Source organism: Sorex fumeus, unplaced genomic scaffold (genome assembly GCF_029834395.1).
Source record: "Sorex fumeus unplaced genomic scaffold, SorFum_2.1 ptg000131l, whole genome shotgun sequence".
NCBI lineage: Eukaryota > Metazoa > Chordata > Mammalia > Eulipotyphla > Soricidae > Sorex > Sorex fumeus.
Window position 1 is genome coordinate 39,696,253 of NW_026606188.1, and position 26,720 is coordinate 39,722,972.

Genomic DNA, 26,720 nt, shown 5'->3' on the forward strand with positions numbered 1-26,720 from the left:
TCAGTCCGGGACGCGGCTTGGGGGGCGGGGCTCCTTTCGAATCTCCCAGGCCCCGCCCATCGCTACCGCAGGCGCACACTGATAGGCGAATTCCTGCATTCCCCGCCCCTCGGGGCGGAGCGGCGGCTGCACCAGCCGGAAGTCTGCGGGCGGGGGCCCAGTACGAGGCCCGCGGGAGGACCGCAGCTGCGAGGCCCCGAGCGCGAGTCCGCGCACTCTGATAGGCGAATCCCTGCATTCCCCGCCCCTCGGGGCGGAGCGGCGGCTGCACCAGCCGGAAGTCTGCGGGCGGGGGCCCAGTACGAGGCCCGCGGGAGGACCGCGGCTGCGAGGCCCCGAGCGCGCGCTCGCCCGGGAATCGGCCTTTGGCTCCCAGTCGCGAGCCGATTGGGCGGCACGGCGAGGGAACGGGCCAATGAGGATGGCTCTCGGGCCCCGCCGTCCGCTTTTCCCGCCCTGCCCCCCTCCTGGGCGTAGTTGAGCAGGGTCTCTGCATGCCCGGGCGACTCCAGACCCTCCTGGTTTCCCAGCATCCCTCGCATTCCTCGCAGTGGTCGTCCCCTCAGCTAAAAAGCACCAGAAACGTTCATTCTTATAGACTCTTCTTATGTGCCAGCGCTTCGCTGGCCTAATTGCCTGGCTAGTGGTTTTCCGAGTTACAGAAACATCTAAACCTTTATATTTTAGCTCTTTGCTTCTCTCTGCGTAATGCCATTGTCTTTAGTTTTGGTTTAGTTTCTTCTTTTTTAATTAATGGAATTTCTCCTGTCTCCTTAATGACGGCGAGAGTGACAAGAGCATGGTTTCTGGTGTTGGTGGACATCCCTTTTCCTCCACCTAATGTGATGGTGAGGGCTTCTGAAGACAAATCTGATTGTCTGCATCTGCAGAGCTTAGAGTTTTCCTCCTAAGAGGTGGTTGGGATACAGTGTCATCCACCTCATAATCTGTTAACGAAAAGAGTGATTCTTTCGTCCTAGTCCTAGTAATCTATAAACCCTCTGTTTTCCTCTTCCAGCTGTTAGTTTTCTTGCAAAGTACTGGGACTAGGTTCACAAGTCCTGGCAATCTTAGAGCTTTTATACGTCCCAGGCTACTCCTTAAGCGCTTTCTCAGTTTCAAGAAACACTTAAAACCTCTGAAGCAACACCTGGAAGTAAGGCCCCTCTTGATAAACCTTCATTAATGAATGATTTCATAATCAAAGAAGGGGTCATCTCCACAGAACAAGAGATCAAGTTCACCTCAGCTGTAAAGGATCTTCCTGAAGGATCAGAGGTTTCATGGCCTTCTGCTGCCAATAGGGCATTCAAGATTGTGATGTCTAGTCCCTTAAATGATAACCATGATGCAGCTTCTTTAACATCGATGGAATGGCGTCAAGGTCCACAGATAGTGGCTGACTTCCTGGTTTGACCACAGCATATAATGCATTGAACCTCCTGCTGACTTGAGACTTAATTTTCTTGGCTTTCTGATCATATACACATTAAAGCTGTAAGGTCCCTTGGGACCCCAAGGGAGATTCCAGAGTTAAAACTCTACTAATTAGTAACTCTCCCTTTCCTGCCCCCTCCCTAGTAGAGCCTTAGCTGTGAAGCCCTTCCTTATTGGGGTATAAATTCTGAAACCATTTGTTGACTCTTCCCTGCTGGGATGTAAATTCGGAAGCCATGTGTTGGCCCTTCCTTATCTGTTACCTCTGTTAGGAACTTTTCCCTTATCCGCTTCCACAGGATCAAAGGGAACCAGGTTATAACCTAATGTCCAGTTACCAGATGCCCACTAGCCACAATGCTTATGTACGTAAATGCTGATCTTTGAATCTATAGGCTAAGGAGTGATGTACTTTTAAATGGATTGGTTAAGAAAGTATATGTTGTTACAAGTCTATTGGCTATGAAATGCGCAGGCTTTGCTGTAACGGCCAGTGAGGGCCTATATAAGATCCCCTTTGAAGAAGTTCAAAGACTCAGAGACTATAAAAACCAGCTCCCGGAAGAGAACAGTGCAGTCTCCTGCCCCTGCGCCTGGCTGCCCTCGCCGGGGCCCCTTGGAGGGGAGCAGGTTGAGCTTTCCTCCCCACCCCGACCGGCAGCTGAAGACCTCCAGGACCAGCCACCACCATGCTGAGACCACTCTCTGCACACCTGAAGGTACCGGCAGAGGGACAAAGCCACGTGTGTTCCGGGGCCGAGATCTCCAAGCCTACTCGGATTGGGGCCGAGCATCCTTCACCCAGATCCTCCAAATTCCAGTAGGCGGGGGTCACACCCACCAACTGGCCCCCTGGCGCCTGTAATCCCATCGACGGCCAAGACTCAGAGACTATAAAAACCAGCTCCCGGAACCGCGCGCACGGCCGCGTTTGCGGCCACGCGACATCTTATTATGACATCTTATTATCTCATTCCTACTTTGGACAAACTGGCAGGCTACCTAATGTAGCCTGCCCACACGGCAGAGTCTGGCAAACTCCCCGTGGCGTACCCGATATGCCAAATGCCAGTAACAATGATGGGTCTCATTCTCCTAAAGAGCCTTGAATATAATCCCAGGGCTAGGATGAAGGAGACGTTACTGGGGTCTGCTCGAGGCAATCGACGAATAACAGGATGGTCGTGATTCGTGATTCGTTGAAGAAGTTCGGGGTCTTGCCTCCCCTATCTCACCTGCGTGTCTGTGTAGGCGGCTCGACCCTGGCTAGCCAGCCTCACAATCAACCTTGCTTGCTGTTTGCAGTCTCTGGAGTCTCTTTGTCGTTAAAGGGAGATCAGGATCCGCGTCCTAACAAAGCCAATGCTCCTTTGATGAGGCTGCTCACAACATCAGGTCCGAGTCTAAGGCCTACAGATGCCCAAGGCTGAGATTCTCCTTGTGTGTTCAGTATTCCTCTGTCATTACTTATGTATTGATAAAAAGGCCTTCCACTCTGGGGACATCGGTGGTGGGAAATGTACACTGGTGAAAAGTTAAGCTGCTGGGATGTATAGGAAATGCCACAGGGGGGACATGATATGACTGAAACCCAACTATGAACAACTTTGTAACTGTGTGACTCTCTGTGGTGCAATAAAAAAGAAGGGAAAAGAACTTACAAACAAACAACAAAAAAAGGGCTGGGGGAATACAGACAACGGAAATCCAGTTGCAGCTGAGCTGCTTCTCCCTGTGAACAGAACAACTGAGCGAGGCTTCTTAAGACAACTGTAGAGGCTCCTAAAAGAGCCTCTCAGCGAGGTAAAAACACAGCTTTGTCTTCTATTTCTCCTATCTCTAGGGTAAGTGTCATGGTGTCCGATTTAGTTTTGTTTGTTGTTGCTTTTTTCAGCAACACCCGGCGGTACTCAGGGCTTACTCCTGGCTCTACATTCAGAGACCATTCCTGGCAAGCTCTGGGAGTCATATTGGGTGTCAAGGATGCAACCCGGGTTGGCCTGGTTCAAGGCAAGGGGGCCAGGCTTTCAGAACTGGAGGGCAACCAAGGCGTTTTCTTTAAACAATGAACAGCTCAGAGAAGGATGTGGTTGAAATGTGAGCCCAGCTCCGTGAGTGTGAATCAGTCTGACCTTTCTGTGATTGTCTGACCCCTGCTTATCTAGGAGGCAAGGAGGCTCTATCTAGGAGGCAAGGAAGAGGAAGGGGAGGAAGGGAGGTTCTGAGGTTCATGACCCTCCTGTTACAAGATTAGAAGGATAATTACAAGCATCAGTTTTTACACCACATGCCTTGCGACTTCTGAGCGGGTGTTGCAGCAAGCTCCCTCTCAACTAAAGCTGTGCTTGTGAAATGCTTAAAGCTGACTTACTTGGGATTTTCTCAAATGATGCCTGTGAACAGGCTGGGCCACCCCTCAACCAGCTTCTTAGAAAGGCTCTAAAGCTTTAAGGTGTCCCTAAAAGGATGGCTGAGGCTCTTTCCTGATCCGTAGAGCCTGAGTTTTGAACCTTAAGCGTGTATGACCATTCCTGTGGCCATTTACAAGCTTTGTTTTGCTTCCTAGTTTTCCATGGTGGGCTGAGCTCCTGGGATTTCTAAGAAATGCCACAGGGGAGATGGATCCTTGGGATTTAGCAGTGTAATAATAGGAGGCAGGGAGGCCCAGAATTTGGAATTCTGTTAAGCTAGAGAGATTGAATCGTTTCCTATAGGCTTGCTGGTAAAGAGGAATTTAGTAGCAAGTGGGGTTCAGCGAGGGCGGTCACAGCAGCACCTGTCTCCAGGTAGATGGTATAGATGCAGATCAGAGTCTTTGAAGCTGTTAATTACATGCTTCTTCCCCTGGAGCAGCTTGCACTTTTGTGGGGAAAGTGGGTTGGGGGTTTGGGCCCCATGCGGTTAGGGGCTACTCTGGGATCTGTGTTCAGGGATTCCTCTTGGTAGTGCTCTGGGGAGCATATTCAGTGCCCAAGAATTTGACTCGGGCACTGTCATCAAGCCAGGCAAGTGTCTGATCTTCTGTATGATTACTCCAACCTAGCACTTTCTTCACTCACCTTTGGGAGAGGGGAGAGAGGAATGGAAGTTTTAGCAAATTAGAAGCTAGTTTCTCCTAAGTCTCTAATTTTCTATCCCCAAATTAAAAATTTTAAAGTTGTTAACAAAAAGCCAACGGCAGCACAACGGCCAAATTATCTTTGTGTGGTTCTCTGAGCACGGCCAGAAGTGACCCCCCAACCCCCCAACAGCAATAAGTTGTGAGTATCTCCTGAGCACATCCAGATGTGACCTCCCCCAAAAAAAAAATGAAAAAGGAAGGTTTTCCAGAGTGTTGAATGCATGCATGCAGCTCTTGAATGCAGTGGAATTGACTGTGACTTGTCCAGACTAGAGATTAATTCCTTTACCATGGAGATTGAGAATATACTGACATGGGATGCCAAGGATGGAACCCAGGTTGGCCTGCTGTACTTTCTGCCTGGCCCCTTTTGTCTTTTAGCGATACCTGTTAGTGCTTGGGACTTATTCACAGCTTGGTACTAGAAGTGGGGTCCCTCCTATAGTACTGGGGATAATGAAGTTCTGGGAATCTGGCCTGCAAAGTGTGTGCTCCAGTCCACTGAGTCATCATTCTGGTCCATTGTTGCTATTTAGTTTTTGTTTGGTTCCAGCAGGCTTCATCACAGAATGGTTTGAGGAATTTTTTTTTGGGGGGGAGGTGGTCATATCTGACTATGCTCAGGGATCACTCCTGGTGATGCTCAGGGGACTGTGTGTGGTGCTGGGATCATACTGGGATCAGTTGTGTGCCAGGCTAGTGCCTCACCCGCTGCAGTGTCTCTGCAGCCTCCACAGTGTTGTGTGTGTGTGTGCGTGTGCGTGTGTGCGTGTGCGTGTGCGTGTGTGTGTGTGTGTGTGTATCTCCCCCAGCGATGCTCAGGGGTTACTCCTGGCTCTGCACTCAGGAATTACTCCTGGTGGTGCTGGGGGAACCATATGGGATGCTGGGAATCGAACCCGGGTTGGCCACGTGCAAGGTATTCGCCCTCCCCACTGTGCTATCGCACTGGCCCACCACAGTGTATTTTAAAACCTTTCTTCTTTTAAGACTGGAGACAAGCACGGCCAAGGGCACTCACTTCTATCCTGTTCTGCTTGGATGAAACTCTTCTCTGACTTCTGCGGAATCCCTCAACCCTCACAAGTAGCTTGTCCACATTTATTCGTCCTGCTGCTTTCAGTGTGTATCCTGCTGTCCAGCTGACCCCAACCAGCCCCAAGATAGAGAAGCACCTTCCACGTCTTCTACCAATGCTGTGGTGGGGAGCTTTACTCAGCTAGCAGTGGGTCATGGAAAAGCACTTTGAGAGAAGAGAAAGAGGAGCCGGAGGCCCTGAGTTCCACGCACTCTTCCAGAGTGTCCCAACTCTCTGGCAGGGAGGCAGCCCAAGAGTTAAGTGCACACAGCGTGGGACCCTGGTCTGCTCCAAGCACGGAGGGCCTGAGCAGCGCCACAGCTTCAGGCCTGGGATGGAACCACCTGGCCACTTGGCTGAGACTCACCAGAAATGGCCCCCAAGCCTCCTGGACATTGCTTGGGAGGCTTCCCTCGGGGAGAAACCCAACAATAACAGAATTCTAAGTTCCTAAAAGCTTTTCCCAGTTAAAAGTGTTAGAAGACAAATGGTCACATGCACTGAGGAGCACACGTTTATTTAGATGTGACCAAATCCATGTGGTGCCAAAGCTTCTTAGGAACACGGAACACGGTCTTGCCACAGTGTTTGCTTCCTGGAGGCAAAGAAAAGAGATTAGGAAGGTGTTTCCACAGCAAACAGCCAGGCACACGCAGCTGCCTCACTCTGGCAGAGGAAGCTCTCTGCACGTTCCCTGCTTCCTTCCCAGGTCCAGCCCGGGGAAAGACCAGAGGACAGCGACCACTCAGGAGAATAACGCCAATCCAGCACCAACAGGGCAGCTGAGGGAGCGGAGGGCACGGTCTGGGGGAACCAAACCGACAGAACCCTCAGACGTGTTTCCCTCAGGGGGTCGTTCGCTGTGTCCCAGCGATTGGCTTAAATAAAGGCCTTCTAGGATCAAATTCATCCTCCATTTATTTTTCCCAGCCGGGAGCTGAGGAGACTTGAGGAATGTTTCCCCAGTTGCTTCACACATGCACTAGTTTGCACACAATGGTTCTACAGTGAAAGGTTTACAATCTGGACCTGGACGGATAGTCACATTCTAAGCAATGATTAGTTTCCTTTTGCCAGAGATATGCAGCTTGGGATCACCTGCCCAGGGCTTGAACTATTATTAATAGGATGATAATGGTGGATTCCTTCTCTTGGACAGGAAGGAATCCATAAACTTCAAAGTAGAAAGACAGAAGGAACGAATGTGTCTCTCAGCACACTTCAAATACTGAGGAAGTAACAATTGGGAAGTACAGCTGCTTCTCTCCTTTGCACACAACCTAGGTCCACCCCACCCCCAGTTGTTCCCTGGACACCTTTTCTTATTTTGCCTGTCTCCCTCCTTCCCATAGGACACCCCCTCTCGCCAGTCTCCCTTAAACTGAGGTGGAGGCTGTAGCTGTTTTTCAGAGAACTCTAATTAGCATCATCCCTTTTATCATTACAAAGGTAGCCTACACCTGGCTGCATTTGTGTATCCAAAAAGCATGGCCTGTCTGAAAGAAAAGTTGTCAATGGGGTTGAAAGAAAATGAGTCAGTGGGGTTGAAAGGCCCAGGACAGGGGCCGGAGCATCGTACAGGGGGTGAGGCATTTGCTTGCATCCAGCAGACACAGTTCAATCCTCAACATCCAATACAGTCGTCCCCCAAGCACCACCAGGAGTAACTCCTGAGTGCAGAGCCAGGAGTAACCCCTGAGCATCTCTGCGTGTGACCCAAAAAGCCAAAAAAAACCCAAAGACCCTGGACACATTAACCCAGACTCAACTACCCTCACCATCAACCCGTGGCACTTTTGCGACCCACTTGGGGCCCCTCCCTTACCTCCACACAGCGCTCATGTTCTCCTAGGGAGCCTCAACCGGAGCTGCAAAAATTCCAACATTGTTTAATGTTGACATGTCAGAAATCTCTGGGAAAACTTTGGGGCCTCACGGGAAGGATTTTCTACCTCAGATTTTTGGGAGTCCTGTAGGAGTCACTACAGAAGTTCATCTAGGACATTTAGTGACCCACTCATTATTTCTGCACACATTTATTCTCTTTTGGACTGCAGGGGTTGCCTCCAAATACTGTTGGGGTAGGGGGATCAAAGGACCATTCCTGATTAATACTCAGGCAAGTGGGCCAGATGGTTTCAGTGCTAGGGCTCAGTGATGTGGGGACACTTGGGGCCACCAGGACTGGCTCCAGTGCTTAAAGGATCATGTGGTACCCGGAAGTGAAGTTGGGGCCCTGGACATGCAAAGCATGTGCCTCTGACCCCTCAGCTTTCCCCTCAGCCAAGCCTGCACACATTTTGAGATTGTTCATGGTGTGTTAGGAACTGGGCTGGACTCTGAGAATGAGGCCGACTCAGCTCTCTCTGAGGTGCTCCCGAGTGAGGTGGAAATAGACCACAGACAATTGTGAAACACAAGGTCATGTAGCCTCTCCAAAAGACAGGATGGGAACATTGCAGAAAACCAAAAGGAAAGCTGCCCTCTGATCCAGCCAGTCCACTCCCTGGTGTCTATCCCAAGAACACAAGAACATTTGTTCATAAACATCCATGCACATCTATGCTCACCACAGCGCTATTTGCAATAGTCAGGGTCAGACAACAACCCACAACAGGTGAGTGGAAGGAGCATTTGTGGCCTAGAGACTCACTGACACACTGCTCAATTGTAAGAATGGCTGGACTCTTGCATTTCCCTGCATTGTGGGAATAACTGGAAGGCATGATGCTAAGTGAGGTGAGTCAGAAAGGGGACAAACATTGGGTGATCTCATTAGTAGGTGCAGTACAAAGAAACAAAGCAAGGAAACAATGTCCAGTGAAAAAAAATCCTGAGATAAGGCCGTATATAACTGAGGTTGCCAGCCTATGTGGGTGGAGGGAGACTGGCACGAAGTGGCAGGGCTGGGCAGTGCAGCTAGCCTGAAACAATAAGAGGAATACTTTTCTGTTTGCTTGTTGTTAGGCTCACCTGATGATGCTCAGGCATTACTTCTGGCTCTGCACTCAGGTATTACTCCCGGCTGTGTTCAGGGAACCACATGGGTACCAGAGATCAAACCTGGGTCATCCGTGTGCAAAGTAAATGCCTACACTCTGTCCTATAACTCAGGGCCCTTAATACTTTCTTTATCTCGTGTGTGTGTGTGTGTGTGTGTGTGTGTGTGTGTGTGTTGCCAAGGATTAAGCCCAGGGCCTCACACATGTTAGGCAAATGCTCTACCTCTGAGCCACATCCTGACTCAAAATCTGTTTTTCTATCATCATAACTCAAAAAAATATTTGATTGGACGATTGAACTGAAACACACACACACACACACACACACACAAATATAGGCGTGGAGAGCAAAGTAAGGGAACAGGGATGGAGAAAGGAATGAATGCTTTCAAAAAGGCAGGGAGGGAGAGAGGGGGAGAGAGGGGGAGAGGGAAAGAGAGAGGAGAGAGAGTGGAGAGAAAGGAGAGAGAGAAGAGAGGGAGAGGAGAGACAAAGACAGAGAGACAGAGGGAGAGAGAGAGTTCAGAATTTTTTCAAGAGACTTGACAGAGAAGTAAAATAAACCTAATAATCGAACAGCTGCAGCTTTGCTGGACTGAATCAGGAAATCACTGAGTTGAAAGAAAAACTATTTGGACGAGAACTTTGGTGCTTTCACCATCATGCTCAGCGATACTGGAAATGTTTCCCGTATGCATAATGGAAAGAACAATTCTTTCTGTGCTACAGAATTTTGAAAAGGCTCCTCAGGACCAGAGCGATAATTCAGTGGGCTAAGCATATGTTTTGTAATTCAGAGGCCGGGGTTTGATTCCCAGCACTGTATGGTCCCCTGAGCACTGTGGACAATGAACTCCAAGTACAGAGCTGGGAGTAGTCCCAGAGCACTGCTGGGTGTGGCCCTCAAGTAAGACAAAACAAAACCCAAAAAAAGGCTCCTCCAATATATTGTGATGATGGAGCTTTAGTACTGAGTTAAGGCGCGTGCCTTGTATGCAGCTGATCCAGTTCAATCACCAACAGCATATGTGGCCCCCCAAACACCACCAGGGGGCGCTCCTGAGCACACAAGCAGGAGGAGCCTCCGCGCACCACTGGGTATGGCCACAGGATTGAACTCCCCCTCCCACCCCCGCCGTAATAAACTCCCATTTTAGTGGGAGTTTGGTGAGAACCAGAGGGTCAAACCAAGCCAGAACTGCGCCCTGAGGCTGGAGCGTGGAGAGGAGGTGGCGGCACCGGGTCCCCTCCACACTCCTGCCCTTACTCTGCATGTCCACCCGACACTCCACGGACGCCTCCCCCAGGGCGTTGATGGCCTTGCAGGTGTAGATGCCCCCGTCGAAGGGGCCGGGCTTGCGGATCTCCAGGGAGCAGATCCCCAGCTGTGTGAGGGCTCTGTATTTGGGGTTGTCCTGGATCTCCATCTTGTTCTTCAGCCAGATGATCTTGGGCTGCAAGAGGAAGACGAGGGATCAGCAAGGAGTAGCAGAACCCGTGCTCCTTGTGGGCCTGGTACCGTCAGCCCGTGCAGGAGGCTCAGGGCACCCGGCCCGAGAAGCAAGGGGCTCAAAGCGTTTTGTTGTGGTGGCTGTTTTGACTTTATGGTTTTGAGTTTTGGGTTTGAGGGCCGTATCTGGCAGTGCTCAGGGTTTGTACCTGGTTTTGCGCTCAAGGATCACTCCTGCCAGGGCTCAGGGAACCCTGTGTGGTGCCAGGGGTTGAATCTGGGTCAGCTATTAGAAGGCAAATGCCTTACTGTTGTACATCACTCAGCCCCTGAGAGTGCTTTAAGAACAGACATCTGTTCTTCCAGGATGCTGCAAGGGACCACGGGCTTCTCAAAAGCGCCTTGTCCCTAGGATTCTGCTATTCACCTCACCAGCCTCCAAATCTCACTCCCTCCGTGAAAAGGATCATGTAATTGTCGTATTTTCTGTTCCATCACCAGCAAGCAGCCCCTCAGGGATCTGAGGAACTGGGGACAGGGCTCTCTCTGCGTGTGGCGTTGTTCAGTCATTCATATTCCAGCCCCATGATTGTGTGGGAGTCACCCTCTCCCCTCCACGTAACAGATGGAAAGTCTCCATCATGGACCAACTGTGCTCTCTCTCTCTCTCTCTCCCCCCTCTCTCCCCCTCTCTGTCTCTCTGTCTCTGTCTCTGTCGCTCTCTCTAGATGTCACCCCTTCTAGGCTGGCTGACCACTCATCACCCACAAGGTCCCCGGCACAGGGTTCCACTGTGGGCGGTGCAGTGGTAGGCATCTACATGTCGCATCATCACAGGGACCTGCTCAGGGCGTGGCCAAAGGATGAAGTCAAGGCGGCACTCAAATGAGCAGCCTGATCAAGGCCCTGGGTACTGGGCCTGACGGGGCAAACAGACAGCTCCATCCTCCCTGCCAGATGGACAGCCAGGGGCTTGTGCCCACTGCTATAAGCCACTGGCCGACACGAGCAGTAAGCCAGAGGAACAGCAGCCACCTCAGTCCCCTCAGCCCGCCCTGGCCTCCAGTGCTGGGTCAGAGCCCACAGGAGGTGTGGGAACAAATATCTCGGTTCCTCTGTCATTTCGGGTGGGGAGTGAGGGTGATCAGGCCACGCTCAACACCAACTCGGGGTTTACTCCTGACTTTGTGCTCAGGAGACCATATGAGCATCCAAGGACCGAACTAAGGGGTTGAAGCGATAGCACAGGTTCGATTCCCAGCATTCTATATGGTCCCCTGAGCACCGCCAGGGGTAATTCCTGAGTGCAGAGCCAGAAGTAAACCCTATGCATCGCCGGGGTGACCCAGAAAGAAAAAAAAAAAAGGACCGAACTAGGATGGGCCCCAGGCAAGGCCAGTGCCTCTCTGTTGTACCTTCTCAGACCCCAAACGTGCTGGTTTGGAAACTCTCGAGGCTGGAGGAAAGGGCAGGTAGGAGCAGGAAGCGACGGGCTCACCTTGGGGGAGGCACGGACACAGCAGAAGAGCTGGGTGTTGTAGCCAGGGACAGGGGTGCAGTCGGTCAGGGGCTGCGTGAACCTTGGCGCTTCCCAGAACTCCCTCAGCGCAAACCCTTCTGTCTTGTACACAGCCACTGCGGGGGAGGGTTGTGTGCTCAGGTCCGCGCCCCCAACCACCTTCTCCCGTGCCCCCCAGGTGGCTCCGGCCTACCTGCCTTCTGCACATGGGCTACATCGGCCGTGACGGCGGCCGTCTCGCTGAGCCCACACAGATTCTCCGCGAAGACCCGGAAGGTGTAGGAGTTGCCCACGATGAGATTGGAGATGACGCAGCTGGTGCGGTGGTAGCCCTCAAGCACCGTGAACCAGAGCTGCAGGGGACAGGAGACGCAGTGCCGGGGGCCCTGCCTGGGGGGCCCCAGCCCAGCCACCAGCCTGCCCACAGCCCTGCAACCCCACAGCCCCCTTCTGCTCCCACCTGACTCCCCGCCCCCCAGCTCACCCCAGATTTCCTGTCAGCCTTCTGCACCGTGTACCCCAGGAGGACAGTATTGCCTGTGTCTTGGGGAGGGGTCCACTCCAGGGTTGCGCTGGAGCCCCAGACATCCACCAACTTGATACTCTGAGGAGGTCCCGGCCTCTCTGCAGAAGCAAAGCATGGAGGCTGAGGGGGGCCCCCGAAGGGCTGGAGCGTGGGCATAGCACGGAGAGGGCCCGGTCACCAGCCCCGGCACCCCCCGTACCGCCGGGCATGGTCACCGTTCCACTGGGCTGGCCACTGAGTCCTCAGGTCTACACCCCATACTGAGCATCCCCCTGGAGTGAGCCTGGAGCCCTGACAATCCCCTAAAACAAAGGGGAAGCCTGGCTGAGGGCTGGTCCAGCCTATCAGGTGTGCTCGGAAAGCACCTCTGGAGTCTACTTTCCCCTTCCACTCGGCTGCTCTGCTCTTTTTTTTTTTTCAATTTTTTTATTTTATAAGTTAGCTCACAATATTTGATTACATTTGATATTCACACAAATTCCACCACCATTACACCTTCCCACCACCAAATTCAGGATATTTCCATCCCAAACCCCAATCTCTGTCCCAAAACCCAACCAAAAGAATATATTTTGTATTGTCTGTTATGAAGCACTGCTGAACATGCTTACAAAAAAAGTGTTCATATAGAAAACAGTGTGAAGATTGTTCTATTTTGGCAGGAGCCTTTAAGATATTCTATAGGATATCACCAACATGTTGTTAAAGTTTGGGTGATGTGAGCTTCGGTATATATGTAGCACTGTCCTCCCGTTGTTCATTGATTTGCTTGAGCGGGCACCAGTAATGTCTCCATTGTGAGACTTGTTGTTACTGTTTTTGGCATATTGAATACGTCATGGGTAGCTTGCTAGGCTTTGCCGTGTGGGCAGGATACTCTCGGTAGCTTGCCAGGCTCTCCGAGAGGGGCAGAGGAATCGAACCCGGGTTGGCTGTGTGCAAGGCAAATGCCCTAACCACTGTGCTATCACTCCAGTCCTTTGGTCACTGTCACTGTCCTCCCATTGTTCATCAATTTGCTCGAGCGGGCCCAGTAATGTCTCCATTGTGACCATTGTTACAGTGTTTGGCATATCGAATACGTCATGGGTAGCTTGCCAGGCTTTGCCGTGAGGGCGAGATACTCTCGGTAGCTTGCTGGGCTCTCCCTTTGGTATATATATGCAATATGTATATATATATATTTCCCTTTATGATTTATTGCCTACTGTCTGAACCCCATCAAATATGGTATGATAATTATGGAGAATGGGTAAGGAGTGTCTTATGATGTGTCCAGGAATAAGTTCACTCATCTGTGAGGCTCAGCCTGAGCGCGTGGGGAGCGGCCTGGAGTGTGACGGCGGTTGGTAGTGGAGGTCGGCTGCTGGGGCTGGGTCCCTTGGGTCAAGGAGGGCTCTCACCCATCCCCCTCTGGGGAGCCCCGAGTGAAAACAGCCTGGCGCAGAGTTTGGTGGCAGGCTATGGGGGCCTCATTTTATGTTCCCTTCTGGGAGAAGCAGACATGTGATCTGAAGTGTGGCTGCCCTGCTCTTGACCCATCACTGTGTCCCATATGTCCCATACCCGATGTGTGGGCTCAGCTCATCTCCCCCAGCTCTCTGGGGAAGCCCCCCAGGCCCGCATTTCGCCCCCCAGCATACCCACGACCAGGATGTCGATGGTGGCCGTGTCCTCCAGCCCGCCTAACTGCAGGCTCAGCTGGTAGCGGCCCGAGTCCGCCCGCTGGGCCTCACGCACGAAGAGGACAGAGTCGTGCTCCCCGTCCCGCACGCTCACGCGGCTGGTGTCCAAGGCACGGCCATCGTGCGTCCAGGTGGCTCGAGGTTTGGGTCTGCCCTGGAATAGGGGAGAAGGCTGTGACTGCCCCCGCCCTGGGCCCCTTGGTCCTCCCTGCTGTGGGGGTTGGGCCCCACCACGGGGTCACATGGGGTGGTCACTTGCAGCTGTGAATTCCTGGGGTCAGAGAAGTCCCAGAGTTTGACTTCCTTTCGGCAACAGCCGAGGATGCTGGAAAGGGCAGGTAGATGGGAGCCCCCCACTCTGACCGGGACCCCTAGGGCAGTGGAGAGAAGCAGACAAAGGCCACGAGTCAGCATGGCACTCATGGGCACCAAACCCCTCTGCAGGAAGATCAGTGGGACTCAAAGTTCTGGGATACGTTCCCCCTCCTGAGTCAGGTCTCTGTCCCCATCACAGCCCTGGCCCCCCACAAGGCCCCAGCACCTGGAACGGGATGAGCAGGTTCACTGTGTCCCCCACCTTCCGGATGTAGGTCTGCTTCAGGAACCGAGGGAGCCAGATTTTGGGGGGCTCTGAGGGATGGAAAGGAAGAGAACAGGGGACCAGGAGCCCCCGGTTGGCATAGGGAGGGAAGAGCTCAGAGGAAGCGACTGCTGACTCCAGCTGTGCTTCATGGCCTGCAGCCCTGAGGGACTCCGTGGTACCCTGACACCGTGGCACTTTGATGGGAAGACAAGTCCCGGGATGCAGGGAAGCCATGAGCTGGAGGAACCTTCAGAGAACACAGAAGTCTTGGCAGAGAGAGCTCTGGTGCATGAGTCCAGGGTTTTATTCTTTGAAACTCCTTCTCTCTCTCTCTCTCTCTCTCTCTCTCTCTCTCTCTCTCTCTCTCTCTCTTGCTCTACCTCTCTTTGGTTTTTGGGCCACACTTGCTCATGGATCAACTTATTACTTGCTCTGTGCTCAAGGATCACTCCTGGAAGGCCCAGAGAACCTATGTGGTGCCTGGGATCAAACCTGGGGTAGTTGTCATAAAGGCAGGGGGAGGAGTGGATAGGGAGATTCTGGGGACACTGGTGGTGGAAGATGTGCACTGATGGAGGGATGGGTGTTCGATCACTGTATGACTGAAACTCAAACATGAAAGCTTTGCAACTGTATCTCATGCTGATTCAATTAAAAATTAATAATAATAATAATAAATAATTTTTAAAAAGCTCAGGTTAGTTGCGTGCCAGGCAAGCGCTCTACCCACTATACCATGGCTCCAGTTCTGTCACTAAACCCAACTGACATTTCATCAGCTGGGTTTCATCCGCCTGCCTGACTGGGGCACAGACCAGCCCAGACTCCGCCGTGTGGCTGCTTCTCCACCCCTCTGTGACAGCCGTCCTACACAGCACAGCCTGACCTGGGGAGCCCCACCCCCAGGGAGCCTGGAGGGAGAAGTGTCCCATTCTCCCCAGCACCCCGGACAGCACCACACCCCAGGGAGGGAGCTGCCAACTCCTTGCCCCCGCAGGCCCCTGCACCGCACCCTCCGTCCTGGAGGGTCACTTTGTACAGACAGAGTGGGAGAGATGAAGCCCATGCTCCCAGCCCCTGTCCTCCAGACCCTATTCCGGGACAAGGAGATTAGAGGATGTTTCCTAGCTCCCGGCATGAGGGCAGGCCAGAGATGGTGGAAAGTGCTGAGTGTTTGGAGAAGGACCAGGTGTGGCCCAGCTGACCGCACGCAGAAAGCCCGCCCGACTTCCCCTGGGGCCTGGCTGGCCCACCCCTATTTTCTTGGCCACTTCTGTTTCCTTTCTCAAGCAGAGACAGCCCCCTGCTGCTCTGTCTGTAGAGGGATGTACCAGCACCTCGGTGGCCCCCCTGTGTCCCACTACTCATCCCTAGCAGCAGGGGAAATGCCGCCCTAGGACCCGGCAAACCACTCGGCCACGCCAGAGGGTTCTAGAACATCAACACTACCCTCTGCCCTGGTGCCACAATACTGAGTACCTACTTAGACATGGAACTGTTTAAGGAGCTCATACAGAAGGCAGTGTTGGCATGAAACTGGTCAGAAGTAGTTAGAAACATGTCACGGAAGAGAGTCCAGCGGTTCAGACACTCTATTTGCATGCCACTGACCTCAGTTCCATCTCTGGCACCATAGGTGATCCCCTGAACCCCCTCCAGGAGTGACCCCTATGCACAGAGCCAAGAGTGAGCCCTTAGCACTACTGGGCCATCTCCCCACCCAATAATTTAAAATATTGGGGCCTGAACAATAGTGCATTGGGTAGGGTGTTTGCCTTGTACGCAGCCAACTTGGGTTCAATCCTGGCACCTCATCCGGTCCCCTGAGCCCCACCAGGAGTGATCCCTGAGCACTGCCAGGTGTGACTCAACAACAACAAAAATGGATGAAGAGGTCTAGAGAGCAAGTACAAAAGGTAAAGTGCTTGTCCTTGTCCTGTGTGCAGCTGACCCTAGCGTCAGTCCCAGCACTACATCTGTCCCCAGGTACTACCAGGGTCTCTCCTGAGCACAGAGGCAGGAACAGCCCCCGGGTCCTGCTGGGTGTGGCCCCGAGCCACCACCTCCTCCGTCCTCTCCAAAAATCGAGCGGAGGGGCCCGGCAGACAGCTCAGCAGGCGGGAGCATAGTCCTTGCATGCTCAAGGCCCCACGGCATGGCTGGGTACGGCCCCCGGGGCCCGGTAGCCCCTTGCAACTCTGAGTCCTCAAACCATCAAGCTCCTGCCAGGAGTGGCCCCAGGCCACTGAACATGTCTGGGTGGGCCCCCAAATAAATAAACAAATATGTAGATTTTCTGCTTTGCCCTTCCTACTCCTCAGCTTGTAGGTCATGATTCAGAGACCAGGAACTTGCCTGCCAGAACCCCCGTGCCCCCCGCCCCCGCCCCCGCCTGCCTGCCTCTCTCTCCTTGGTCAAGGGAAGATGGACACAAGTACTCAGCACACACTGACCATTTATCATTTCTTTTTGGCTGCGCTTCCCTCGACCAGACCCCGGGCTGCCCCGGTGAACAGGCACTCACAGTGTCTGTGCTGCTCAGACTTGACAGCGGCGCCCGACCGGGCCTCTGTTTCCCTCAGTCTGGGGCTGGGGGGCCGAGAGGAACAGAAGCTGGTTTGTGTGACCCGCTCCTCGCCTGTGGCCGGCTTGGCAGGCGACCAAGGAGCTGAGAATGGGCGGATATGACTGAAGGGGTTTTTTGGGGGGTGGGGTGGAGAAGAGGGTGGCTATTGAAAGGGAGGGTCAAAACCTCATCTGGTTAGGCTGGCTTCCCCGGGGATGGGTGAGGAAGTAGCCCTTTGCCCTTGTTGGGGGCTCCCTGGGCCAGCCACAGAAGAGGGGGTGAGAGGAGAGGGTAGCTGACACAAGCAGGGCGGCAGAAGAAGAGGAAGGAAACGCGCCCAGAGAGAAGCCCCTCACCGCCGAGCAGATCACGTGGCTGTGAGGTGGCGCTGACACCCTCACCCCGGGAGTGTGGGTCTGAGGTGTGTGTGCCTCTCACGTGCCCCCCCTTCCCGCCCCTGTGATCTGTCCCCTCCAGAGGGGAGGAGAGCCACGGGGAAGGCAGAGGTGGTCCTCAGACTGGGGAGGTGCAGGAGGAGATGAGGGCTGGCCAGCGGGTCTGTGCTCAGGCTTCTAGGCTCGTTCACACGGGTGGATGCAGCGTTGCCATGTGGCGTTTCCTGCTTTTTCCCTCCTTCCCTCCTTCCTTCCTTCCCTCCTTCCTTCCTTCCTTCCTTCCTTCCTTCCTTCCTTCCTTCCTTCCTTTCTTTCTTTCGTCATACCCGGCAATGCACAGGGGTTACTCCTGGCTCTGCACTCAGGAATTAGTCCTGGCAGTTCTCGGGGGACCATATGGGATGCTGGGATTCGAACCCGGGTCGTCCGAGTGCAAGGTAAACTCCCTACCCGCGGTGCTATCACTCCAGCCCCTCCTTCATTTCTTGGAGTGGGAAAATCCTTGAAATGTTGGGGCTGTTCTGAAGTGGGCAGGCTGAGAGGGTCCTCTGTGAAGACCTTCTCAGGAAGTGCTCGAGAAGTTGCTCGTCATGGGTCCTGACTGAGGTGGCCTGAAGCCCCGAAGGCCCCTTCAGAAATGCAGAGACAAAGGTGCAGACCAGAGAGAGGTGGACCCCGTCAGGAAGGGAGAAGACTGAAGAGAAAGGGGCCAGGGCTAAGGTGAGAGGGCCACCCCAGAGCAAAGTCGCTCCCTGGCAACACCCTTGTCAGACTTGGCAGCGAAAGGCCAGGGGGGCAGTGTGGGAAAAACCTAGAAGCCTCCCCCCCCCGCCCCCCCCCCCCGGCCGCCATCCTGGCAGCCACATCTTGGCCTTTGCTGTCCTTCCTCTCTTTATGAGCCCTGGTGCTCTCCGCCCGGAGAATCACAACTTCTCTTGAATACATCGCTATAGCCTCCTAGTCTCAAAATAAAACTGTTTCACTTTGTGATTTGTCTCCTGAGAGTCTTTTCTGCAAGGGTCAGCTAAACCTTAGAAGCCTGGACAGAGGTCAGGACTGACTTTCCTTTCCTTGCAAAGAGCAATTCCCAGTCTGAGGCCAGGGCTTCCCTTGGGGGTACGGATGCTCCGGTGTCCAGAGACCAGTGGCCATAGGTGCAGATTCACGCTGATTGTGGGACTGGTGGTGGTGAGTGACCCTTCCTTCCTTCCTTCCTTCCTTCCTTCCTTCCTTCATTCCTTCCTTTAAAATTATTTGGTTTGGGGGCCACACCCGTAATGCGCAGGGGTTACTCATGGCTCAGCGCTCAGGAATCACTCCTGGCAGGCTTGGGGACCATACGGGATACAGGGATCCAACCTGGGTTGTCAGATGCGAGGCAAATGCCCAACCTGCTGTGCTATTGCTCTGGCCCCGACCAGGATCTTCTTGGGGACTGGGTTGGGGATCGAGAGTGGTAGCACCTCCATGACTCTCCACTCAGCCGATCACCTACTGAGTTAGGGAGACAGCCCAAGGTCAGGTGACCTGCCAGCTTCACCTGAACTAAGAGAATAATGGAAGAAGTGGCTTTGTGACAGTATAGGTTCTGCTCCTCAGGAGGGACCAGATGAGCCATGAGGTCCGGAGGGAGCAGAAAGACCAAGGCTGAGGATGATTACTGTTACTATTATTACTATTGGCAGAATCTCCTGCCCCTGCGCTAGGCTGTCTTCAGGGAGGCCCCCTCAGAGGGGGGCGGTTGAGTTCAGAGCAAAGGCAGCCAAAAGCCTCCAGAACCCAGCCACAGCCACGCTCAAGGCCAATCTCCACACGCTCGGACGAGCCTCACGCATGAAGAAGCTGGCAGAGGAACCCAGGTGTGCGGGACTGGGGGCTGAGATCTCCAAGTCCGCTCAGATCGGGACTGGGTCTCCTCCACCCAGATCCCCCATTCTCCAGTAGCTTGGCAGTCACACCCACAAACTGCCCTCATCAACGGCCAAGATCCAGAGACTATAAAACAAAGCTCCTGGAAGAGAATGATGCCTCCGTCTCTCTCAGAGAGCCTGGCAAACTACCAAGAATATCCCGGCTGCACAGCAGAGCCTGGCAAGCTACCTGTGGCATCCTCTATATGCCAAAAACAGTAACAATGATGGTCCTCGTTCCCCTGACCCTGAAAGAGCCCCCAATAAGCCATTGGCCTACACTAGCATGAGACAGGGATGAGTGGAGACATTATTGGCGCCCGCTCGAGCAAATCAATGAACAATGGGATGACAATGACAGTGACAGTGACATTATTACGATTACTATTGGGTCTGGGGACCACATCCTACAGTGCTCAGGGCTTATTCCTGGCAATGCTTGGGAGAATGTGCAGTACCAAAGGTTGAATCCAGGCCTCCTGCATGCGAAACATACACTACACTCTAACTCTTTGGGGTGTCTTCCAGCATTATTATCTGAGGTGGGGGCTCCCCAGAGATTTTAGGGACCCCGGGGCTATCCTCACGCAGTGCCAGGGTCCCGTATGTGGCAGCAGGTGCACCGGCCCTTTGAGTCGTCTCCAGTCTAGGTCGGGTCAGCTTCTGAGTCGGATCCTCGACAAGAGGCTGAGTCCGCACATCACACTTTCACGACTGGGACATTCTGACTCTGAGGGAGGATTCCAAGCGGGCAGAGAACTGTGCCCTCAGCAGGCTCCAGGGGTCAAGGCTGAAGGCTCGGAGCTATGCTGGATGGCTGAGCGCCTGCAGGTCCAGATGCAGCGCGGCCTCTGACCATCTCAGCCTGGTCTCCTGTGCCCAGGCAGCAGCAACCTGAACTGGCTACGAAGAGCTCTAGGAGGGCTTATGGGGGGCGGGGGGGGGGGCATCTCCTGTCAGCCAAGCAAGGTGTTAATTGTCCTGACCTTGCGGATGCCTGGCTTTCCCCAAGCCCTGTGTGATGCCCCGCCTCTTTCTCCTTCTCAGACCCTACCAAGGCTGTGAACCGAAGATGCATGTCCTAAACAGAGCCAAGCAGAGGACTGCTGAGAGCAGCAAAGGGGCGAAGGTGGATGAGGCATTTTGAAAGTCCATGGAGGGCCACTGGCTCCCAAGCTGCTGGCTATCAGGACTGTATTTCTCTTTCCTTTCTTTTTTTTTTGCTTTTTTGGGTCACACCCGGCAATGTTCAGGGGTTACTCCTGGCTCTGCACTCAGGAGTTACTCCTGGCAGTGCTCAGGGGACCATATGGGATGCTGGGGATTGAATCCCATTGACCACGTGCCAGGCAAACGCCCTCCCAGTTGTAGTATTACTCCAGCCCTCAGGGTTGTATTTCTTTCAGAAGTCTCATGGTTTATTAAACTTTTATTTAAGGCTGGGGCCATAGTACAGGGGGTTAAGGCACTTGCCTTCCTGCTGGCTGCCCTGGGTCCAGTCCCAGCATCCCAAATGGTCCCCTGAGGCCTCAGGACTGATCCCTGAGTACAGAGCCAGGAGTAAGTGCTGAGCACACTGGATGTGGTCCAAAAAACAAAACAAATAAAAAATTTGGTGGAGGAAACTTCGTGTGGGAATTTTATCCTGATTTCATTCTGCTGAGGCTTATGCCCATTTCCTTCTTCTATTCTCACGGAAATTGATGGCTTCTATTTTTTCAAAATTCCTTTAACTAGCTAAAGACTTTCCCTCAGCAATTCCCTGAGGTCCATAGAGTTCTGACTGACCTGATTAATCATGGCTCGGAGAGTGAGGAAAGAGACACAGATTGAAAGAATGGAGGGACTCTGTGTGCAAACGTGTATGTGCATGTCTGTCTGCATGAACACACATGTGCAAACACGAGATGAGCATGTTTGGCACATGGCTGTGGAAATACGCACATCATGTACGTGTAGGTACACATGTGCATATATGTGCATGCGTGTGTGTGGGTGTGGGTGTGGGTGTGTGTGTGTGTGATTGCCCCAAAGGACGAAAAACACACGAGGCCAACTCTATCTTGAAACAAAACCAGAAATTTCTAGAGAGACAGAATTCTTAGAGAAAAATATAAGAAGATGCCTGGGACGTGACCAGACCTGTAAGAGTCTGTCTGTAGGATGGAAAGGGCAGGTGGTCACCTCCAGGCACTTGTGAAGGACAAGAGTACTGTCTCCTTGAAGATCAGGAAATAGCTGAGAGAGAGGAGGTGGTCCCAACTGAGCTGCTCTGAGAAACGTTTCCCTGTGTCCTGTGGCATCTTCCTGCTGCCACTGGGCCCCACACTCTCCCCTAACTGCTCCAGCCCCTCCTTCCCCTCCCTCCCGCCTCCCCCCCTTCCCCCTGCTGCAGCCTGGGTTGCTGAGTAGTGGTTCCCTAATCAAAACCACCCTCTCAACTCCATCTCTGTAACCCAGACAGCTGGTTGCTCACCCAAACCTCCATCACCCCTTGCCGCCATAGTTACCTCTGAGCAGGGCTGCCTCCTTTCATGGAGGACCATAAAAAAGCCAAAACTAGGTTTTAAAAAAAATGGGGGGGGGAAGGGGCTGGGCGACACCCAGCTGTGCTCTGGCTCACTCCTGGTGGGGCTTGGGGGACCTTATGGGGTACTGGAGGTCAAACCTGTGTCAGCACACGCAAGGAAACACCCTGCCCACTGTATGTTGCTTCAGCTCTAGCTCTTGCCACTGAAACGTGAGCAGAAAGGAGAGGAATCAAGCCTGAGACAAGGTTTTAAAGAGCTGAGTTCCCGGGGTTGTGCCTGCTGGGGAGAGAAGCCTCCTCGCAGGGGTGAGGCAGAGAGTTTGGCCCCCTGGCACCACCCCACGTGCCTGGAGTGATCCCAGCAGCACTGTCATTTGTGATTCCTGGTGTCATAACAAAAATGTGTGTGACCCGCTGGTGATCCCTGCTGATCCCATACTCAAGGGTGTGTGATTTCCAGTCATCATAAGAAGAAACAGAGGGAAGGGAAGCAGAAAAATTAAAAAGAAACAGGACCCAGAGGAACAACTCAGTGGGGTCATGAGTTCAAATCCTTGGTGTTCCACATGTGCCGTATGTGATCCTAGCAGCTTGGCTTGGCTGTCTGTGACCCCACATACACACATACTGTAAGTGATTTTGGGGTGCACCCACAGCCAGGCGTGCGTGAGCACTGCCAAAGAGGGGCATGATCCTTGGCAAGCACCGCAGCTAAAATGAAGAGGTCAGGAAGGGGCCTTGAGATGCACATTGCAGCTTTCACTGACCTCAGAGAGCCGCGAGGCTAAGGGGAAGCCCCCAAGCTGGTGTGTGGCACCTCATGAGGGTCCCAGCGAACCATGGAGCAAGCTCCGTTCTGCAACAACACAGGCAACAAAGAGGGAAGGGAGGCAGAGATGGAACCCAACACTGTCGGTCTTTCCAAATACATTCTCAAACCTGACCAAAAAAGAAAAGAATCACATTCTCTTTTCTGCTCCAAACAGATGATCACAGGGTCCAAGCAGGAGGGGCGGAGGGAGCCACCTGGTGCTTGAGGAGACATTTGCTTTCAGGTGTTTTGTTGGTCAAAAATAAGCACAGGCCTGGCTGAGGCTTAAATGCTGAGGTCTGTTTGTTTCTTGCACTCAAGCCTCTTCATGTACCCTTGGGTGCCCCAAGGCCTGGGCTCCACCCCTCCTCCCCACTGCCCTTCATCCCCCCCACCTTGGCCCCCAGGGCCTTATCCCTCCCCCGTCCCGCTCTGTCACCTGCTGTCACCAGCTCAGAATCAGGGCCATCCTTACACTCCCTCCCTGCATAGCAACACGGATCCCTTAATCCAGTCTCTTCACCTCGGCTTCATCCAGTGACCTGAGTCCAGCTAAGCGCCCGCTCACCACTCACCACTCGAGCTTCACAGGCACAGCTGACGCCAGGGGACGACGGGACGCAGGGACACCGCTGAGTCCTGCTGGCTCCTGTGGCAGGCGGCCCCAGTGACCTGAACTCCAAGCAGCCCCTGGCAGGTCTGCTAGAGATTGTGCATCCAACCTGCAATTGCTCCCTCCACTGCAGCTAAGTCTGCCATCGCAGAGCCCGAGTGAGAGAGAGTCCGGGGATTCAGTGTTTACCGTGCCCGCAGCTGAGCTGGGCTCGGTCCCTGGCATGGCATATGTTTCCCTGAGCCCCGCCACGAGTGGTCCCCAAACAAAATAAAACTTTCACCCCTTCTCCTTCATTCTCCTTTTCCTTCTTCTCTTCTCCCTGGGGGATCTTGGTGGTGGCTAAGGACAGCGACTGTTCTCTCAGCTGCCTGAAAGTCCTGAGAAGCTGCCTGACCACTCGGCTCTCCCTGCAAACCCGAATGGGAGCCTCAGGGCTGAGTGCAGCTCCCCAGCGTCCAAACTCAGCCCTGTGCCTGAAACTCCTGGACCCAAAGCCCACTCCTCCCTCCCTCCCTCCCTCCCTCCCTCCCTCCCTCTGCTGCAGCCACTGGGAGCACAGCCCAGCAGCCCCCCTCTGCAACAGGCACCCCAGATCTCTGCCTGTGTGGCTCAGATGGCACCTCATCATGCAGCCCGCCCCCCGCCCACAGCACTCTCAGTGTCTTCTGGCTTAGCGTTTATCACCATCTGATAGTCATCCACTTCACTTGCTTATTTTCTGTCTCTTTATGCCAAGTAATAACGGGGCACGTTATTTTTGCTGTTCTGTCATTTCTGTACCAGTGCTGGGTAGAAAATAGGCCCAACACAAATGTCTGCAGAAGGCAGGAGGAGGAGAGGAAGGGAGGGTGGGAGGGCAGAGGGGGAGGAGGAGGGGTCACTTTGAGCCATACAATTTGGCCTGGAGCACTGCGTGGGAGTCCCCTGTAGCCATGACACGGAGGTCAGCAGGTGTGCTTCCCGTGGGGGTGTCAGGGGCTCATGATCCCCACTCCCAGGTGCAGCCTCTTCCCCTCCCTTGCTCTTTGGAGTCTTTGGCTCTGGGCATCACCTTGGGTACTCAGTACCTGCATGGCACTGAGGGGGACACATTTTGGGGGTCCCACTCCTGGCTGTACTCAGGAATCAGTCCTGGTGGTGCTCAGGTCTGCGATGCCGCGCATCAAGCAAGGTAGGCTAGTTCACGGTCAATGCTTGACCGCTGACTCTCTCTCCAATCCAGGGTACACACAACTTTGCCAGGCTGGCCACTCACTGCTTACTCAGCAGTAAAGGGAACCCTGAGGCGGGGTGGGGGCGGGCGTTTGGAAGTGTTCTGGTGCTGGGAACTCCCGGATCTGATTTCTGTCTCTCCCCAGAGCTTTGCTAGGATTTTCCTGGGAGTCCACATCCATCAAGACGCCCAGCGGCCTCATTCAGAGGGAAGGGAGTTTATGGAGGAGAGACGGGGGCCTGAGAGGTGGCTCAGCTGGGAGTGGAACTCGTGTAGTGGGGTGTGGGGTGAGTGCAGGCCTGTGGGGGTCAGGAGAGTCAGGAGGCTGCACCGTGGTGCACAGTCAGCCTCATCATGAAGAAACTGGCTTCCTGCTTCCAGAACATTCCAGCTGGATGCATTCCCAGGAACTCTGCTCCCCTGTGTCTGTCTTTTCCATCAGAGTATGAAGAGGCCACTTTCTCTGCACAGGGGGCTGGAGTTGGGCGCCTGATTCGGAAGGACCCTTTCCACATCTTGCCTCGCCCTCGTCCATCTTGCTGGACTGTCTCAAGTGTCCTTTCCCTGAGGCTGAGCCGGGAAGAGCCTCAGCGCCTTGCAGGAGGGAGTGAGGGCAGAGCATGCACTAACGGCTTCGCTGAGCAGCCAGAGGCTGGGGTGGGAGACAGATGCTCTGCTTGCTGGGGCCCCGGCTTTGGTCCCTGGCACCACATGGACCCCCGACACTGCCGTGAGTGACCAGAACAGAGTCAGGAATAGCCTACTGAGCACTGCCAGGTGTAGTCCCCCCAAGAAAAGATAATAAATACACAGATAATAATACATAAATAACAATTAAAAAATAATAATATGTAAACTAATAATAATGCTAATAATCCTGTTCTGTCTGCTCTCCACCCTGGAATCCTGTGGGATTCTCCTTGCTGGTCTCTGTACTCTCTGCACTGGGAACCTCCACCAGGGCCTGGAGAAGCAGTGGGGTGCTTGCTTTGCATGCAGACGACCCCCGTTTCACCCCCAATACTGCATGTGGCTCCCCCAGCACTGCCAGGAGGTCCCTGTGCACAGAACCAGAAGTAGCTCCTGAGCATGGCAGCATGTGGCCTCAAAGCAAACAAATGCCTCCAGGGCTCGGGTTTGGCTCAGCAGGCTGAGGGGGGCTCTGCATGCAGGGAGCCCAGATCTGACCCCCAGCCCCCTTCCGTCCTCCAAGCCCCGAGTGACCCCAAGCACTGAGCAGGGAGTTGCCCAGCTGGTGAGCTGGGCGCAGCATTGGCTGTGTGCCCCGCACCCCACCACCCCGAGAGAAATAAACGCCTCATCAGTTCCAAGGCTCATTTCTGCTGTTGCCAGACTCTCACACTGAAGAGGGGAAGCTCTAGCTTCTACTTGGGTCAGACACCCCCGCCTCTGAAAACATTGCAAAGGTTCGGGCCAGGGGCAGTTGGGGGGCGGGGGGCTAGGCTGCTGGCAGTGAAACCCAGGACTGGGAGAAGTCCCCACCACCTCCTCTTAGCAAACGCCTCTGCAGAGGGACCCATGGGGAAGGGAGTGGATGTGTTTTCCTGCAGGCTCACCTGAGGGGTCCAGCCAGGAGCCTGGGGAGGACCCACAGGACAAGGGCACAGGGGGAGGTCCTGGACACCCACCACTGCCAGGGAGAGGCCAAGTGACCTGGGCATCACCACTCAGCCACCCACTGCCAGCTGTCCATGTCCCCCCTCTGCTAACGTGGACGCCCCTGGTTCCCCAGACCCGGACCCCAACCCTGCACCCAGTACTGAGACAGACACTCTCACAGACACACTTAAATGTCCTTTGCAGCCAATGATCTCTGGGCTAGCCCAGAGCCCAGGCTGCTCTCAGTTTCCCATGTGGGAGCCCCAGGCTCCACCCAACTCCCCCGAGGGCCTGACACTGCAGGGATTGACCCCAAAACCATAAATAAATTAAAGCATAACCTGGCGAACACTTGGGCGACAAGTGAGGAGGCCTTGAGGAAGAAGTGGGGGGTCCCTAAGGGTTTGTATCCTAAGCACTGAGACCCTGGAAACCCACCCCGACACCCCCAGCCCCCACCCCTCCACGCCCTGCCCCGTCACCTTCCACAAGGGGTGCAGGCCGCAGACGGGGGCTGCCGGCGCCCTGTCCAGCTTGGGGTCCTGCGGTGTCCGCAGCACCAGCTTCCTGCACCTTTGGGGCGACTCCTGAGGTCAACTCGGGAGCTGCGGCTGCCTCCATGCTGGGCCACCCCGAGACTGGGCTCAGGGGCGGATCT

General features: G+C 54.0%; 1 protein-coding gene across 1 annotated transcript; it reads right to left on the minus strand.

Annotated features, from left to right (window-relative positions):
• Nucleotides 1–26,720, minus strand: MYBPHL (myosin binding protein H like). Its single transcript, XM_056139012.1, has 9 exons — nucleotides 26,545–26,720; nucleotides 14,360–14,448; nucleotides 13,777–13,972; nucleotides 12,092–12,231; nucleotides 11,801–11,960; nucleotides 11,587–11,723; nucleotides 9,906–10,092; nucleotides 217–282; nucleotides 1–143 (listed from the first exon to the last, which is right to left on the minus strand). Exons 1-9 carry the CDS (start codon nucleotides 26,681–26,683, stop codon nucleotides 1–3), a joined length of 1,257 nt encoding a protein of 418 aa, XP_055994987.1. The 5' UTR covers nucleotides 26,684–26,720.

Coding starts and splice junctions, on each gene's coding strand:
- MYBPHL (XM_056139012.1), bottom strand. CDS start 26,683: ATGGAGGCAGCCGCAGCTCCCGAGTTGACCTCAGGAGTCGCCCCAAAG. Junction 14,449..26,544: donor GCCTGCACCCCTTGTGGAAG/GTGACGGGGCAG, acceptor TCCATCCCTCAG/AGCCCCCCAAAATCTGGCTC. Junction 13,973..14,359: donor ACCTGCTCATCCCGTTCCAG/GTGCTGGGGCCT, acceptor CCCCTATTCCAG/GGCAGACCCAAACCTCGAGC.